Genomic DNA, 18,086 nt, shown 5'->3' with positions numbered 1-18,086 from the left:
CCTGGTCCCCATCCTGACTCTGTCCTGGTCCCTGTCCCTGTGAATGTCCCCATGATGTCCCTAGCCCTCTCCTGGTCCCTGTCCTTGGGAATGTCACCTGGATGTCCCCAACCTTCTCCTGGTCTTCCCATCCCACCCTCCATCCCACCCCACCCCATCCCTGTCCCCATCCAGACCTGTCCCTGTCAATGTCCCCATGATGTCCCCAACCCTCTCCTGGACCCTGTCCCTGGGGATGTCCCCATCCTGACCCCATCCCGCCCTCCATCCCACCCCACCCCACCCCACCCCACCCCATCTCTGTCCCCATCCAGACCCTGTCCTGGTTCCTGTCCCTGGGAATGTCCCCATGATGTCCCCATGATGTCCCCATCCCACCCTGCCCCATCTCTGTCCCCATCCAGACCCTGTCCTGACCCTGTCCCTGGGAATGTCCCCATGATGTCCCCATGATGTCCCCATGATGTCCCCACCCCATCCCACCCCATCCCTGTCCCCATCCAGACCCTGCCCTGGTTCCTGTCCCTGGGAATGTCCCCATGAAGTCCCCAACCCTCTCCTGGACCCTGTCCCTGGAATGTCCCCTGGATGTCCCCATCCTGTCCCCACCTGACCCTCCTGACCCCCCGTGTGCCCCCGGCCCCGCAGGAGAAGCTGGAGACGCCTCCCAAGCGGGACATCGAGGGCATGGGGCCCCCCGAGATCAAGTACGGCGAGTCGCTGTGCTTCCTGCAGCACAGCAGCAGCGGCCTCTGGGTCACCTACGCCGCCCCCGACCCCAAGGCCCTGCGCCTCGGGCTGCTCAAGAGGAAGGTGGGACCCCAGAATCACCGGGGGGACCCCAAAATCACCTCTGAGGGGGTTTGGGGGGGACTTTTGGGGGACTTCAGGGGCATTTTAGGCACTCTCAGCAGCACTGGGATGGCTCTGGAGAGACTCTGCGACATTTTTTGGGGTGTCTTTGAGAGTTTTGGGGTCGCTGTAAGTTCAAGGGGTTCCCTGCGGGTTTCTTTGTGGTTCAGGGGGGGTCTCTGTGTTTTGGGGGACCCCTGTGACCCCCCCGTTTGCCCCCCCAGGCCATCCTGCACCAGGGGGGGCACATGGATGATGCTCTGGGGTCGCTATGGGTTCAGGGGGTTCCCTGTGGGTTTGGGGGGTTCTGTGTGGGTTCAGGTGGTTCCCTGTGATTCTGGGGGTGTCTCTGTGGTTCAGGGGGGGTCTCTGTGTTTTGGGGGACCCCTGTGACCCCCCCGTTTGCCCCCCCAGGCCATCCTGCACCAGGAGGGGCACATGGACGATGCGCTGACCCTGAGCCGCTCCCAGCGCCAGGAGTCGCAGGCGGCTCGGATGGTCTTCAGCACCACGGGGCTCTACGGGGCCTTCATCAGGTCTGGGGGGTCCTGGGGGGTCTCTGGGGTGTCCTGGGGATCCCTAGGGGGGGTCAGAACCTCCTGGAGGGGGTCAGAAACATCTGGGGGGTGTCAGAAACACCTGGGGGTCCTGGGGATGGTCTTCAGCACCATGGGGCTCTATGGGGCTTCATCGGGTCTGGGGGGCTTGGGGGGTCCTGAGGGGTTCCTGGGGGGCTCTGGGGGGTGTCAGAAACACCTGGAGGGGGTCAGAAACACCTGGGGGGTGTCGGAAATACCTGGAGGGGGTCAGAAACACCTGGGGCGTGTTGGAAATACCTGGGGGTTCCTGGGGATCCTGAGGGTCCTGGGGATGGTCTTCAGCACCACGGGGCTCTATGGGGCCTTCATCAGGTCTGGGGGTCCCTGGGGGGGTCCTGGGGGCTCCATGAGGGTTTTGGGGGGGGTCCTGGGGGTCCCTGGGAGGAGTCAGAACCTCCTGGGTGTCCTGTGGTGGGTTCTGTGGGTGGTCTGGGGTCTCCATCTGCTCTGGGGGTCCCGGTGTGGTCCGGGGTGATCCTGGGCAGTTTTGGGGGCGTTTTCAGGGTGGTCCCAACGTTCTGACCCCCCTGTCCCTCCCCAGGGCCGCCCGCGGGGGTCTCAGGGTGGTCCGGGGTGGTTTTTAGGGTGGCCCCGATGTTCTGACCCCCCTGTCCCCCTCCCCAGGAGCCTGGACAGCCTCCAGGGTCGCCCGCGGGGGTCTCAGGGTGGTCTGGGTGATCCTGGGCAGTTTTGGGGGTGTTTTTGGGGTGTTATGACCCCCGTGTCCCCCTCCCCAGGAGCCTGGACAGCCTCCAGGGCCGCCCGCGGGGGTCTCAGGGTGGTTTTTAGGGTGGTTTTTAGGGTGGTCCCGATGTTCTGACCCCCGTGTCCCCCTCCCCAGGAGCCTGGACAGCCTCCAGGGCCGCCCGCGGGGGTCCCCGCCGCCCCCCCTGCCCATCGCGGGGGTGATCCTGAGCCTGCGGGACCTGATCGGGTACCTGGAGCCGCCGCCGCCCGAGCTGCGGCACGAGCAGCGCCAGGGCCGCCTGAGGGCGCTGCGGGCCCGCCAGAGCCTCTTCCAGCAGGAGGTGCGACCCCCGAGACCCCTCCCCAAATTTGGGACAGGCTAAACTGGGGGTTAGAGGGTTAAACTCAGGGTTAGAGGGATTAATTTGGGGTTAAACTCGGGGTTAGAGGGGTTAAACCTGAGCCTCAGGGCCGCCTGAGGGCGCTGCGGGCCCACCAGAGCCTCAGCTCTGGTGAGACCCCTCCCCAAATTTGGGACAGGCTAAACTGGGGGTTAGAGGGTTAAACTCGGGGTTAGAGGGGTTAAATTGGGGTTAAACTCGGGGTTAAAGGGGTAACCCAGTGCCCCAGGGAGCATCGCCAGAGCCTCTTCCAGCAGGAGGTGAGACCCCCGGGACCGCCCCCCAAATTTGGGAGGTCACAGTGGGGTCGTGGAGGTCCTGGGAGGTGTCACAGAATGGGAGGGAGGTCCCAGTTTGGGGGTCACCAGGTGGGTATCCCAATTTGGGGCTCCCAGTTTGGGGGTCCCAGGATGTTGGGGGGCTCCCAGGGTGGGTGCCCCAGTTTGGGGGTCCCAGGGGGGGTCTCACAGCCCCCTCCCCGGCCCTCAGGGGATGCTCACGCTGGTGCCGGTTTGGGGGTCCCATTTTGGGGATCCCAGTTTGGGGGTCCCAGGATGCTGGGGGGGCTCCCAGGGTGGGTGCCCCAGTTTGGGGGTCCCATGGGGGGTCTGACGCCCCCTCCCCACCCCAGGGGATGCTGACGCTGGTGCTGAGCTGCATCGACCGCCTGAGCGCCTACAGCACCGCGGCGCAGTTCGGGGAGGCCGCGGGCGAGGAGGCGGCGGCGGCCTGGAAGGAGATCGTGAACCTGCTCTACGAGCTGCTGGGTGCGACTGGGGGCAGAGACGGGGCAGATATGGGGGGCTGTGGGGCAGATACGGGGGTTATGGGGCAGATACGGGGGTTATGGGGCAGATATGGGGGTTATGGGGCAGATATGGGGGTTATGGGGCAGATACGGGGTTATGGGGCAGATACGGGGGTTATGGGGCAGATACGGGGGTTATGGGGCAGATATGGGGGTTATGGGGCAGATATGGGGGTTATGGGGCAGATATGGGGGTTATGGGGCAGAGGAGGCGGCGGCCTGGAAGGAGATCGTGAACCTGCTCTACGAGCTGCTGGGTGCGACTGGGGGCAGAGACGGGGCAGATATGGGGGGCTGTGGGGCAGTTCTGGGGGTTACGGGGCAGATATGGGTTCTACGGGGCAGATGTCAGTGCTGTGGGGCAGATGTCCATGCTGTGGGGCAGATATGGGGGTTATGGGACAGATGTGGGTTCTGTGGGGCAGGTGTCAATGCCATGGGGCAGGTGTCAATGCCATGGGACAGATATGGGTTCTGTGGGGCAGATGTCAATGCCATGGGGCAGATGTCAATGCCATGGGGCAGGTGTCAATGCCATGGGGCAGATATGGGTTCCATGGGACAGATGTTAATGCCATGGGGCAGATATGGGTTCCATGGGACAGATGTTAATGCCATGGGGCAGACGTGGGTGCCGTGGGGCAGATGCGGGTTCCGTGGGGCAGATGCGGGTTCCGTGGGGCAGACGTGGGTGCCGTGGGGCAGACGCGGGTTCCGTGGGGCAGACGCGGGTGCCGTGGGGCAGACGTGGGTGCCGTGGGGCAGACGTGGGTGCCGTGGGGCAGCCCTGACCCCTGCCCGTGCCCCCCAGCCTCGCTGATCCGGGGGAACCGAGCCAACTGCGCGCTCTTCTCCACCAACCTGGACTGGCTGGTCAGCAAACTGGACAGGCTGGAGGCCTCCTCGGGTCAGTGCGGGGCTGGGGGCTCTCCATGGGGCTGGGGGCTCTCCCGTGGGTCTGGGGTCCCCTCATGGACCCCCCTCCCCCCGTGGGTGTGATGCTGCTGTGGGTCTGGGTTCCCTTCTGTGGGTCTGAGGTCTCTCCCCTGGGTCTGGGGTCCCTCTGGTGGGTGTGACCCCTCTGGTGGGTCTGGGGTCTCATCCCCCCGTGGGTCTGGGGTCCCTCCTATGGGTCTGGGGTCGCTCTGGTGTCTGTGACCCCCCTGTGTTGCCCCCTGCCCAGGCATCCTGGAGGTGCTGTACTGGGGTCCCCCCCCATGATTGTGACTTCCCTGTGGGTCTGGGGTCCCTCCCATGGTTTTGGGGTCTCTCTGGTGGGTCTGGGGTCCCTCCCATGGGTCTGGGGTCTCTCTGGTGTCTGTGACCCCTGTGTTGCCCCCTGCCCAGGCATCCCAGAGGTTCTGTACTGGGGTCTCTCCCATGGGTCTGGGGTCCCTCCCATGGGTCTGGGGTCTCCCCATGTCTCTGACCCCTCTCTGTGCCCCCTGCCCAGGCATCGTGGAGGTTCTGTACTGGGGTCCCTGCCATGGGTCTGGGGTCTCTCCTGTGGGTCTGGCCCTGCTCCCGTGGGTCTGGGGTCTCACCCCACTGTGGGTCTGGGGTCCCTCCCCCTGTCTGAGCCCTGTCTGTGCCCCCTGCCCAGGCATCCTGGAGGTTCTGTACTGCGTGCTGATCGAGAGCCCCGAGGTGCTGAACATCATCCAGGAGAATCACATCAAATCCATCATCAGCCTGCTGGACAAGCACGGCCGCAACCACAAGGTGAGTGAGGGCTCCCAGGTGTGTGCCAGGTGTGTGCCAGATGTGTGCCCAGGTGTGTGCCAGGTGTGTGCCCAGGTACACATCAAATCCATCATCAGCCTGCTGGACAAGCACGGCCGCAACCACAAGGTGAGTGAGGGTTCCCAGGTGTGTGCCAGGTGTGTGCCAGGTGTGCCCAGGTGTGTGCCAGGTGTGTGCCCAGGTGTGTCCCCAGCTGTCCCCTTGCGTGCCCAGGTACACTCAGGTGTGCCCTTGTGTCCCCAGGTACACTCAGGTGTGCCCCCGGCTGTCCCCAGGTACACTCAGGTGTCCCCAGGTGCGTGCCCAGGTGCACTCAGGTGTCCCCAGGCACACTCAGGTGTGTCCCCAGGTGTCCCAGCTGTCCCCAGGTACACTCAGGTGTGTCCCCAGCCATCCCCAGCTGTCCCCAGGTGCACTCAGCTGTCTCCAGGTGTGTCCCCAGGCACGCTCAGGTGTCCCCAGGTGCACTCAGGTGTCCCCAGGCACACTCAGGTGTCCCCAGGTACACTCAGGTGTGTCCCCAGGTGTCCCCAGGCTCACTCAGGTGTGTCCCCAGGCACACTCAGCTGTCCCCAGGTACACTCAGGTGTGTCCCCAGGTGTCCCCAGGTGTCCCCAGGTCCCCAGGCTCACTCAGGTGTGTCCCCAGGCTCACTCAGTGTCCCCAGGTACACTCAGGTGTGTCCCCAGGTGTCCCCAGGTGTCCCCAGGTCCCCAGGCTCACTCAGGTGTGTCCCCAGGCACACTCAGCTGTCCCCAGGTACACTCAGGTGTGTCCCCAGGTGTCCCCAGGTGTCCCCAGGCTCGCTCAGGTGTCCCCCCCGTGCAGGTGCTGGACGTGCTGTGCTCGCTGTGCGTCTGCAACGCCGTCGCCGTGCGCTCCAACCAGAACCTGATCACCGAGAACCTGCTGCCCCGGCGGGACCTGCTGCTGCAGACCGGCATGGTCAACTACGTCACCAGGTGGGACCTGGGCGGGGGTCCTGGGGGTCCTGGGGAGGGGAGTTATGGGGGTGTTGGGGGGGTCTTGGGAGGTTTTGAGGTGTTTTCAGGTGGTTTTCAGGCACCTGGAAGTTCTTGAGATGCTTCTAGAAGAACTTAGGGACTCCTGGAAGTCCTTGAGATGTCCCAAGTTCTTCTAGAAACATCTGTGGGAGTTTTGGGGGGGTCCTGGGGGAGGTTTCAGCTGGTGGGAGGGGTCCTGGGGAGGGGAGTTATGGGGGTCTTGGGGGGTCTGGAGGTGGTTGAGGTGCACCTGGAAGCTCTTGAGATGTTTCTAGAAGAACCTGGGGACTCCTGGAAGTTCTTTAGATGTTTCTAAAAGAACTTAGGGATATTTGAGGAGGTTTTGGGGGGTCCTGGGGGGGCTTGGGGATCCTGGGGAGGGGAGTTATGAGGTTTTTGGGAGGTTTTTAGGGACTTTTGGGAGGCCTGGAGGTGGTTGAGGTGCACCTGGAAGTTCTTGAGATGCTCCTGGGCACCTTTGAGGTGGGATTTGGGGTTCTCAGGGTGGGATTTGGGGTTCTCAAGGTGGGGTTTGGGGTTCTCATGCTGGGATCTGTGTCTCTGGGGATGGGATTTGGGTTCTTGGGGTGGAATTTGGGGTTCTCAAGGTAGGTTCTCAAGGTGGGATTTGGGGTTCTCAGGTTGGGATTTGGGGCTCTCAAGGTACAATTGTCCCCGTTCCCCACAGTGTGCCCCCCAACCTCTTTGTGGGGACGGCCCCTGGCTCCACGCAGTTCCTCATGGTGGGATTTGGGGTTCTCAGGGTGGGATTTGAGGTTCTTGGGGTGTAATTTGGGGTTCTCAGGGTGAGATTTGTGTTCCTGGGGTGCAGTTGTCTCTGTTCTATGTCAGCATGCGCCCCAACCTGTTTGTGGGCCCGGCCCCGGGCTCCACGCAGTTCCTCAGGGTGGGATTTGGGGATCTCAGGGTGGGATTTGGGGATCTCAGGGTGGGATCTGGGGATCTCAGGGTGGGATTTGGGGATCTCAGGGTGGGATTTTGGGTTCCCAACGAGGTGTCCCCGTTCCCACAGCGTGCGCCCCAACCTGTTTGTGGGCCCGGCCCCGGGCTCCACGCAGTTCCTCAGGGTGGGATTTGGGGATCTCAGGGTGGGATTTGGGGTTATTGGGGTGCAATTTTGGGTTCCCAACGAGGCGTCCCCGTTCCCACAGCGTGCGCCCCAACCTGTTCGTGGGCATGGCCCCGGGCTCCACGCAGTTCCGCTGCTGGTACTTCGAGGTGGCCGTGGAGCGCGCCCAGCCCTTCGTCACGGCCGTGCCCACCCACCTGCGCGTGGGCTGGGGGGCGGCCGGGGGCTTCCGGCCCGCCCCGGGCGGGGGCGCGGGCTGGGGCGGCAACGGCGCCGGGGACGACCTCAACTCCTTCGCCTTCGACGGCCTCCACCTGTGGACAGGTGAGGGACGAGGGGGCACCTGGGACCATCTCTGGATCCACCTGGGACCACGCTGGGACATCCCTGGATCCACCACGGGACCCACCTGGGAGCACTTTGGGACCACTCTGGGAACGCCCTGAGATCCCTCTGGGACCACCCCGGGACTGCCCTGGGTCTACTCTGGGACCCCCCAGAACCACCCTGGGAATGCCCTGGGACCCCCTGGGACTCACCTGGGACCACTCTGGGACCACCCCAGCACCACCCCGAGAATTCTCTGGGTCCACCCTGGGACCACCATGAAGACCACCCTGGGACCACCCAGGGACATCCTTGGGACCACCCCTGGGACCTCCCCGGGACTGCTCTGGGACCCCCCAGAACCACCCTGGGAATGCCCTGGGACCCCCCTGGGACTCACCTGAGACCGCTCTGGGACCACCCCAGCACCACCCCGAGAATTCTCTGGGTCCACCCTGAGACCACCCTGGAACTCCCTGGGACTCCCCTGGGTCCATTTGGACCACCCTGGGACCTCCCTGGGACCACCCTGGATCCACTGGGACCACCCCGAGACCACCCTGGGGCCACCCTGGGACATCCCTGGGACCACTCAGGGACCAAGCCGGGTCCACTCTGGGACCCCCTGTGACCCCCTGTGACCCCCTAACCCCTCTAAGACCCCCCTGTGACCCCTGTGTCCCCCCAGGGGGTGTCCCCAAGGCCGTGGGGTCACCCCAACGCCGCGCCCTGGCCGAAGGGGACGTGGTCAGCTGCTGCCTGGACCTGGGGGTCCCCAGCGCCTCCTTCCGCCTCAACGGGGCCCCGGTGCAGGGGGTGCTCGAGGGCTTCAACCTGGACACGCTGTTCAGCCCCGTGGCCAGCTTCTCGGCGGGGGTCCGGTGAGGGGGGGGACACCCCAAAATTGGGGTGGGAGCCATGAAAGGGGGCTGGGACCCCTGAAATGGGGGGTGGGGGCCTTGAAAGGGGCTGGGACCTCTAAATTGGGGGGTGGGGGCCTTGAAAGGGGCTGGGACCCCTGAATTGGGGAGTGGGAGCCCTAAATTGGGGGGTGGGATCCCTAAAAGTGGGACTGGGATCCCTAAAGTGGGGTCTGGGTGGGGGCTGGGACCCCTAAAGGGGAGGCTGGGACCCCTAAAGTTGGGGCTGGGGTCCCTAAAGTGGGGCACGGGTCCCTAAAGTGGGGCTGGGAAGGGACTGGGACCCCTCAAAGGGGGTGGGATCCCAAAAATGGGGCTGGGATCCCTCAAGTGGAGGGTAGGACCCCTAAAGTGGGGCTGGGGTTCCTAAAGTGGGGGCTGGGACCCCCGAAGTGGGTGGTGGATCCTTAAAGGAAGGGGCTGAGTGGGTCTGCGGGACGTTGGGGTGTGGGACCAGGGATCCCTGTGGGGTTTCTATGGGTCCGGCTCTCACTCTGGGGTTTCCATGGGTCCGGCTCTCACTCGGGGTCCCCCCGTCCCCCCAGGCTGCGGTTCCTGCTGGGGGGCCGGCACGGCGAGTTCCGTTTCGTGCCCCCTCCGGGCTACGCCCCCCGTGCCGAGGCGCTGCTGCTGGGGGGTTTCTATGGGGTTTCTATGGGGTCTGTAGGATTTCCATGGGTCCGGCTCTCACTCGGGGTCCCCCCCGTCCCCCCAGGCTGCGGTTCCTGCTGGGGGGCCGGCACGGCGAGTTCCGTTTCGTGCCCCCTCCCGGCTACGCGCCCTGCGCCGAGGCGCTGCTGCCCCGGGAGCGGCTGCGGCTGGAGCCGCTCACCGCCTACCGCGGCTCGGCCCCGCCCGGCGCCCGCAGCCTGCTGGGGCCCAGCCGCGCCCTGCCCCACACCGCCTTCACCCCCTGCCCCGTGGACACCTGCCAGGTGTGTGGGGAGAGGGTTTGGGGGGGTTGGAATGGGGTTTCGGGGTGATGGAGGTGGGATTTGGGGAGATTGGGAGCTGTGGATGGGGGATTTGGGGATGTGGAGAGGGAGTTTGGGGGGGATTGGGACAGGGTTTTGGGGATGTGGAGGGGAGATTTGGGCATGTGGAGAAGAGATTTGGGGGGATTTGGGGGTGTGGAGGGGGGATTTGGGGAGATTTAGGGGTGTGGAGGTGGGATTTGGGGGGATGAGGACAGGGTTTCAGGGGATTTTGGGGTATGGATGGGGTTTCGGGGTGATGGAGGTGGGATTTGGGGGATTTGTGGGTGTTTGGAGGGGATGGGAGGGGGTTTTGGGGGGAAGGAGGTGGGATTTGGGGATGTTTGGGGGGTGTGTAGGGGGAATCTGAGGGGTTGAGGTGGGATTTGGTGGAATTTGGGGGGATGAAGGAGGGATATGGGGGTTTTGAGGGTGTGGAGGTGGGATTTGGGGGTGTGGAGGTGGGGTTTAGGGCTGTGGAAGAGGGATTTGGGGGGATAGAGGTGGGATTTGGGGATGTGGAGGGGGGATTTGGGGGTATAGAGAAGAGATTTTGGGGTTTCAGGGGTGTTTTGGGGGGATTTGGGGGATTTGTGGGTGTTTCGAGGGGATGGGAGGGGGTTTTGGAGGGGTTTTGGGGGATTGGGATGGGGTTTCAGGGGGTTTAGGGGCATTGGGGGGGATTGGGACAGGGTTTCGGGGGGCTTAGGGGGGATTTGAGGGTGTGAGGGAGGATTTGCGGGGATGGAGGTGAGATTTGGAGGGATTGGGATAGGATTTAGGGGGGATGGAAGGGGTTTGGGGGGACGGAGGTGGGATTGGGACAGGGTTTAGGGGAGTTTTGGGGGGATGGAGGTGGGATTTGTGGGGGTGGAGGCAGGATTTGGGCAGATTTGGGGAGACAGAGGTGGGACTGGGGGGATTGGGGTAGAGTTTAGGGGGGTTAGTGGGTGTTTTGGGGCGATTGTGACAGGGTTTTGGGGGGTTTAGAGGGGTTTAGGGGGATTTTTGTGGGGCTTGAAGGGGAATTTGGAGGTGCTCGAAGAGACTGGGGGGGTTTTGAGGAGTTTTGGGGTCCAACACCCCCTTTTTCCCCCCACCCAGATCGTGCTGCCCCCGCACCTGGAGCGCATCCGGGAGAAGCTGGCGGAGAACATCCACGAGCTCTGGGCCCTGACCCGCATCGAGCAGGGCTGGACCTACGGGCCTGTGAGTGGGGCACCCCAAAATCCCCCCTGGGAACCCCAAAATCCCCCCTGGGAACCCCAAAATCCCCCAGGAAACCCAAACCCCACAAAAACCCCACAAAAACCCCACAAAAACCCCCAAACCCACCCTGAGCTCCGGGCCCTGACCCGCATCGAGCAGGGCTGGACCTGTGAGTGGGGCACCCCAAAATCCCCCCTGGGCACCCCCAAATCCCCCTGGACACCCCAAATCCTCTGGGAACCCCAAAATCCTCCGTGGAACCCCGGATCCCCCCAGAAACCCCAAAAATCCCCCCGAGGAACCCCCGAATCCCCAATTTGCTGTCCTTAGAGGGGTCCCCAGATTAAGGTTGCTTTTGGGGTTCCCTAAATTGTGGTTACCCCTTTTTGGGATCCCTTTTTGGGGTTCCCCAAGGTTTGGGTCCATTTTGAGGTGATCCCATGGGGCGCCTTTGGGATTTTTCCTTTCGGGTCCATTTCGGGTCGGTTTTTGGGGGGTCCCTGTCTGGGTTTTGGGGTGTCTCAGTGTCCATGAGGTGTTTTTGGGGTTCCCTAAATTGTGGTTACCCCTTTTTGGGATCTCTTTTTGGGGTTCCCCAAGGTTTGGGTCCATTTTGAGGTGATCCCATGGGGCGCCTTTGGGATTTTCCCTTTCGGGTCGGTTTTTGGGGGGTCCCTGTCTGGGTTTTGGGGTGTCCCAGTGTCCATGGGGTGTTTTTGGGGTGCCCCAGGTCCGGGATGACGTGCAGCGCCTGCACCCCTGCTTGCTGAGCTTCCACAGCCTCCCCGAGCCCGAGCGCGGCTACAACCTGCAGATGTCGGGGGAGACCCTCAAGTAAGGGGGGGCACCGGGAATTTGGGGATCCCCCCTCTTTGGGGAACCCCCCTGAGGGAGGGGAGGTGCGTTTGGGCAGGAATCACCCCAAAACTGAGGGGGTTTGGGGTTCCCTCAGAGCCTGGGGGTGGTTTTGGGGTCACCTCAGATAGAGGGGACTTGGGGGGGTTTTGGGGTCACCCCTCATGTCAGACTGGGGGGACTTTGGGGGACCTGGGGGGATTTTTGGGGTTCTGATGGTTTTGGGGTGACCCCTAACCTCAGACTCGGGGGATTTTGGGGGAGTTTTGGGGTCCCCCCTCACCTCGGACTGGGGGTACTTGGGGGGTTTTGGGGTTCAGGTGGTTTTGGGGTCACCCCTCCCCTCACACTGGGGTACTTGGGGGGATTTTTGGGGTTCAGGTGGTTTTGGGGTCCCTCCTCACCTCAGACTTGGGGGGACTTTGGAGGATATTGGGGTTCCCCACTTTGGGGTGTATCCCCAAAACAGGCTGGGATTTTTGGGGTCCCCCCTTCTCTGGAGCCCCCTGGAGCTGGGGGTGCTGGATTTGGGTTTTGAGGAGGGGTCTGCGATTTGGGGGTGCTGATTTTCGGGGTGTCCCCAGGACGCTGCTGGCCCTGGGCTGCCACGTGGGGATGGCGGACGAGAAGGCCGAGGAGAACCTGAAGAAAATCAAACTGCCCAAAACGTGGGTTTGGGGGGGTCCCACTTTGGGGGGGCTGCGAGGGGCTGGGGGTCTCAGTTTGGGGGGGCTGGGGGTCCCAGTTTGGGGGGGCTCAGAGGGGATTGGGGGTCCCAGTTTGGGGGGTCTCTGTAGGGGATCCCAGTTTGAGGTTCCAGTTTGGGGTCCATTAAAGAAAGTCCCAGTTTGGAGATGTGCCACTTTGGGAGTCGCAGTTTTGGGGTGCTGTAGAAGCTTCTGGGGGGTCTTTATGGGGGTCCCTCAGGTGTGTCCCCCCCCATTCCCACCATGTCCAACAGGTCAAGGTTGGGTTGGGATGTCCCAGTAGGGTTGGGATGTCCCCATTGAGTTGGGACATCCCAGTTTGAAGACCATGGAGGACATTTGGGGTCTCCATGGCTGGGGACAGTTCTGGGGGTCCCGGGGTGGTCCCACAGGTGTGTCCCCCTCTGCCCAGGTGCACCATGTCCAGCGGGTAAAGGTTGGGTTGGGATGTCCCAGTTGATTTGGGATATCTCAGTTGGTGACCATTGAGGACGTTTGCGGTCCCCATTGGTGGGGACAGTTCTGGGGGTCCCAGGGTGGTCCCACAGGTGTCCCACAGGTGTGTCCCCCCTGCCCAGGTACACCACGTCCAACGGGTAAAGGGGTCAAGGTTTGGTTGGGATGTCCCAGTTTGGAGACCATTGAGGAGATTTGAGGTCCCCACAGGCGGGGGCAGTTCTGGGGGTCCCGTGGGGGTCCCGGGGTGGTCCCACAGGTGTCCCACAGGTGTGTTCCCGTGCCCAGGTACACCACGTCCAACGGGTAAAGGGCTCAAGGTTGAGTGGGGATGTCCCAGTTTGGAGACCATTGAAGTTTGCTGGGTTCTCCGTGGGTTGGGGGTCCCGGGGTGCCCCGTGGGGGTCCCGGGGTGCCCTGGGGGTGGTCCCACAGGTGTGTCCCCCTGCCCAGGTACACCATGTCCAACGGGTACAAGCCGGCCCCGCTGGACCTGTCCCACGTGCGGCTGACGCCGGCCCAGCTGACCCTGGTCGATCGCCTGGCCGAGAACGGCCACAACGTCTGGGCCCGGGACCGCGTGCAGCAGGGCTGGACCTACAGCACCACGCAGGTGGGGACCCTGGGGACACGCTGGGGACACGCTGGGGACAGCACCGAGGGACCCCCCCCCCGCCCCTGACCCACCCAAACCCTCCCATGGACACCCCAAAACCCCCTTGTCCCTGTGGTGTCGCTGTCCTGCGTCCCCACGGCCGTGTCCCCACACCTCTGGGGGTGTCCCCATGTCCCCATGGCCGTGTCCTCATGTCCCCACATCTGTCGGGGTGTCCCCATGTCCTCATAGCCCCAAGCCTGGTGTCCCCATGTCCCCATGCCTCTGGGAGTGTCTCTACTCCCCTGAGCTCGGTGTCCTCATGGCTGTGTCTCCATGTCCCCACACCCCAAGCTCGCTGTCCCCATGTCCCCATGGCTGTGTCCCCATATACCCACATCCCAAGCCCCGTGTCCCCATGGCTGTGTCCCCATATCCCCACGCTGTCCCCATGTCCCCACGCTGTCCCCACGGCGGTGTCCCCGTGTCCCCAGGACATCAAGAACAAGCGGAACCCCCGGCTGGTGCCCTACAACCTGCTGGACGAGGGCACCAAGGCCACCAACCGCGAGAGCCTGTGCCAGGCCGTGCGGACCCTGCTGGGCTACGGCTACAACATCGAGCCCCCCGACCAGGAGACGCGTGAGTGGGGGGCTCGGGGACACCTGGGGACACCCGGGGGCATTTGGGGACCTTTGGCAGCTGGTGGTGCCGTTTGGGTGCCGTTTTTGGGGTCTCTGTGTCCCGTTTTGGGGTGCTGACCCCTCTGTCTCCCCCAGCCTCACACGGTGTCCCCTCGAGGGGTCCCAGCAGCCCTCGGCTGCAGCTCTTGGTGCCGTTTGGGTGCCGTTTTTGGGGTTCCATATCCCGGTTTTGGGGCTCTCTGGGTGCTATTTGGGTGCCATTTTTGGGGTGCTGACCCCCCGTGTCCCCCCCAGCCTCACAGGGTGCAGTTCCCGGGGGTCCCCGCGCCCCCCGGCCGCGGCTGTTCCGCGCAGATCGGGGCTCAGCCGTGTCCCATTTTTGGGGCTCCCTGGGTGCTGTTTTGGGGTTCCATGTCCCATTTTCGGGGTGCTGACCCCTCGTGTCCCCCCCAGCCTCACAGGGTGCAGTTCCCGGGGGTCCCCGCGCCCCCCGGCCGCGGCTGTTCCGCGCAGATCGGGGCTCGGCCGTGCGCAGCGGCCGCTGGTACTTCGAGTTCCAGGCGGTGACGGCCGGGGAGATGCGCGTGGGCTGGGCCCGGCCCGGGCTGAGACCCGACACCGAGCTGGGCGCCGATGACATGGCCTTCGTCTTCAACGGGCACCGGGTGAGCCTGGGGACAGCCCTGGGGACATGGGGGACAGGCAGGGACACAGGGAACGCGTGGGCTGGGCCCGGCCCGGGCTGAGACCCGACACCGAGCTGGGCGCCGATGCCATGGCCTTCGTCTTCAATGAGCACTGGGTGAGCCTGGGGACACACTGAGGGGACACAGGGGACATGGGGGGACAGGCAGGGACAGGCGGGGACAGGCAGGGACAGGCAGGGAGATGCCATGGCCTTCGTCTTCAATGGGCACCGGGTGAGCCTGGGGACACACTGAGGGGACACAGGGGACATGCAGGGACACGTGGGGACACGTAGGGACAGGCAGGGAGATGCCATGGCCTTCGTCTTCAATGGGCACCGGGTGAGCCTGGGGACACACTGAGGGGACACAGGGGACACGTGGGGACACGTAGGGACAGGCGGGGACAGCCAGGGAGATGCCATGGCCTTCGTCTTCAACAGGCACTGGGTGAGCCTGGGGACACACTGAGGGGACAGAGGGGACATGGGGGGACAGGCAGGGACAGCCAGGGAGATGCCATGGCCTTCGTCTTCAACGGGCACCGGGTGAGCCTGGGGACACACTGAAGGGACACAGGGGACATGGGGGGACAGGCAGGGACACGTAGGGACAGCCAGGGAGATGCCATGGCCTTCGTCTTCAACGGGCACCGGGTGAGCCTGGGGACATGGGGGACAGGCAGGGACATGTGGGGACACACAGAACCTACCTGTGACATGGGGGGGGACACTCAGGGACACAGGGGACATGCGGAGCCTGCTGGGGACATGAGGGACACGGGGGACACCCAGGGACAGGCAGGGTCATGTGGGGACACTCAGGGACACGTGGGGACATGTGGGGACATGCAGGGACTTGGAGGGACACGGGGGGACACTCAGGGACACCCAGAGCCTGTTTGGGACATATGGTGACACCTGGTGACATGGAGGCACACTCTGGGATACGTGGGGACATGAGGGGACACTTGCAGACACACAGAACCTGCTTGGGACACAGGGACATGTGGAGACAGGGACACTCAGGGACACGTGGGGACACGGGGGGACACATGGCGACACTTGGGGACCTGCAGGAACACTCAGGGACACATAGGGACACACATGGGGACATGCAGAACCAGCATGGGACACTCGGGGACCCCCAGAGTCCCCCTGGGTCCCACTGTCACCTTCTGTGACCCCCTGGTGTCCCCGGTGTCCCCAGGCCCAGCGGTGGCACGTCGGTGGCGAGTCCTTTGGGCGCCCCTGGCAGGCCGGGGACGTCATGGGTCCCTGTGACCCCTGGTGTCCCCGATGTCCCTGTGACTCCCTGGTGTCCCCAATGTCCCCAGGCCCAGTGGTGGCACGTGGGGGGCAAGTCCTTTGGCCACCCCTGGCAGGCTGGGGACATTGTGACCCCCTGATGTCCCTGGTGTCCCCTGTGTGACTCTGGTGTCCCCAATGTCCCCAGGCCCAGCGGTGGCACGTCGGTGGCGAGTCCTCCGGGCGCCCCTGGCAGGCCCGGGACGTCGTGGGTCCCTGTGACCCCTGGTGTCCCCGGTGTCCCCAGTGTCCCTGGTGACCCCCTGGTGTCCCCGGTGTCCCCAATGTCCCCAGGCCCAGCGGTGGCACGTCGGTGGCGAGTCCTTCGGGCGCCCCTGGCAGGCCGGGGACGTCGTGGGCTGCCTCATCGACCTGGGCGAGTGCCACATGAGCTTCACCCTCAACGGGGAGGTGCTGATCGGGGACGGCGGCTCCGAGGTGGCCTTCAGGGACTTTGAGGTGGCCGACGGTGAGAGGGGCGACACCGGGATTGGTGACAGCCCCGCGGTGTCACCTGGGGCTGGGGGAGGAGGGGGAGTGGGGCTGGGGGCTCTGGGTGGGTGTCTGGGGGTACCAGGGATGGGTCTGGGGCAACAAGAATGGGTCAGGGGGATTCAGGAAGGGGTCTGGGGGAACCAGGAATGGGTGTGGAGGCAGCAGAAAGGGGTCTGGGGGCATCAGGAATGGGTCTCAGGGCACCAGGGATGGGTCTGGGGGTTCAGGGATGGGTCTGGGGGCAGCAGAAATGGGTCTGGGGGTACCAGGAATGGGTGTGGAGGCAGCAGAAAGGGGTCTGGGGGATCCAGGAATGGGTCTGGGGGCTCTGGGATGGATCTAGGGGCTTCAGAAAATGGGTCTGGGGGAACCAGGAATGGGTCTGGGGTGGATCTGGGTGCTCCAGGAATGAGTCTGGGGGCTCTGGGGTGGGTCTGGGGTCTCATTGCTGACCCCCCCGTGCCCCCCCAGGCTTTGTGCCCGTGTGCAGCCTGGGGCTGGGCCAGGAGGGGCACCTGAACCTGGGCCAGGACGTTGGCACCCTGCGCTACTTCGGCATCTGCGGCCTCCAGGAGGGCTACGAGCCCTTTGCCATCAACATGAAACGGCCAATCGCCCTGTGGTTCAGCCACAGCCTGCCCCAGTTCATCCCAGTGCCCCCCGAGCACCCCCAGCTCGAGGTGAGGGGGAATTTGGGAGGTTTTGGGGTCTCTGGGGGGATTTGGGGTCTCTGAGGGAGATTTAGGGTCACTGGGGAATTGGGGATCCCCATCGCCCTCTGGTTCAGCCACAGCCTGCCCCAGTTCATCCCAGTGCCCCCCGACCACCCCCAGCTCGAGGTGAGGGGGGTTTGGGGTGGGTTTGGGGTCCCCATCGCCCTGTGGTTCAGGCACAGCCTGCCCCAGTTCATCCCAGTGGCCCCCGAGCACCCCCAGCTCGAGGTGGGGGCTGGGCAGGCGTCTCTGGGGGAATTTGGGGGGATTTGGGGTCTCTGGGGGCTTTGGGGTCTCTGTGGGGGGTTTGGGGTCCCCATCGCCCTCTGGTTCAGGCACAGCCTGCCCCAGTTCATCCCAGTGCCCCCCGACCATCACCATCCCCAGCTCGAGGTGAGGGCTGGGCAGGGGTCTCTGGGGGAATTTGGGGGGATTTGGGGTCTCTGGGGGGGTTTGGGGTCTCTGAGGGGGGTTTGGGGTCCCCATCACCCTGTGGTTCAGCCACAGCCTGCCCCAGTTCATCCCAGTGGCCCCCGAGCACCCCCAGCTCGAGGTGAGGGGGAATTTGGGAGGTTTTGGGGTCTCTGGGGGGATTTGGGGTCTCTGAGGGATATTTAGGGTCACTGGGGAATTGGGGATCCCCATCGCCCTGGTTCCATCCCTGTGCCCCCTGACCATCCCCAGCTCGAGGTGAGGGGGATTTTGGGGGGGTTTTGGGGGGATTTGGGGTCTCCGAGGGGCATTCAGGGTATTAAGGGGGTCCCTGAAAGTCCCCAAATGTCCCCAAAATGGGTGGGAATTCCCATCCCAAGGGGATTCCCCATTTCTGGGTGTCCCCAAAACAGGGTGAAGCGTCCCCAAAGTGGGGTGAAGTGTCCCCAAAATGCTGTGGCAGCCACCCCTAGGGAATTCCTCATGTCTTAGTGTCCCCAGAATGAGGTGAAGCGTTCCCAAAATGAAGTGTCCCAAACAGGGTGAAATATCCCCAAAACCGGGTCCCACCCATCCCTGGGG

At 64.1% G+C, this 18,086-nt stretch overlaps 1 protein-coding gene across 1 annotated transcript in view; it reads left to right on the top strand.

Moving 5' to 3' along the window:
* The window catches only part of RYR1 (ryanodine receptor 1), a 92,578-nt gene that overhangs the window by 9,014 nt on the left and 65,478 nt on the right, over window positions 1–18,086 (top strand). Inside the window, exons 11-28 of the mRNA XM_058822836.1 lie at window positions 649–813; window positions 1,267–1,388; window positions 2,293–2,479; window positions 3,171–3,306; window positions 4,159–4,254; window positions 4,951–5,069; window positions 5,919–6,052; window positions 7,267–7,508; window positions 8,200–8,392; window positions 9,147–9,366; window positions 10,510–10,614; window positions 11,345–11,448; window positions 12,054–12,137; window positions 13,086–13,245; window positions 13,722–13,869; window positions 14,325–14,536; window positions 16,159–16,333; window positions 16,831–17,039. Coding sequence (XP_058678819.1) covers window positions 649–813; window positions 1,267–1,388; window positions 2,293–2,479; window positions 3,171–3,306; window positions 4,159–4,254; window positions 4,951–5,069; window positions 5,919–6,052; window positions 7,267–7,508; window positions 8,200–8,392; window positions 9,147–9,366; window positions 10,510–10,614; window positions 11,345–11,448; window positions 12,054–12,137; window positions 13,086–13,245; window positions 13,722–13,869; window positions 14,325–14,536; window positions 16,159–16,333; window positions 16,831–17,039 — 2,811 coding nt within the window. The remainder of the gene's footprint in view (window positions 1–648; window positions 814–1,266; window positions 1,389–2,292; window positions 2,480–3,170; window positions 3,307–4,158; window positions 4,255–4,950; window positions 5,070–5,918; window positions 6,053–7,266; window positions 7,509–8,199; window positions 8,393–9,146; window positions 9,367–10,509; window positions 10,615–11,344; window positions 11,449–12,053; window positions 12,138–13,085; window positions 13,246–13,721; window positions 13,870–14,324; window positions 14,537–16,158; window positions 16,334–16,830; window positions 17,040–18,086) is intronic.

The sequence above is a fragment of the Ammospiza caudacuta genome, chromosome 35 (genome assembly GCF_027887145.1).
Source record: "Ammospiza caudacuta isolate bAmmCau1 chromosome 35, bAmmCau1.pri, whole genome shotgun sequence".
NCBI lineage: Eukaryota > Metazoa > Chordata > Aves > Passeriformes > Passerellidae > Ammospiza > Ammospiza caudacuta.
The sequence above is the reverse complement of the archived record's forward strand: the minus strand, read 5'-3'. Positions and strand labels throughout refer to the sequence as shown.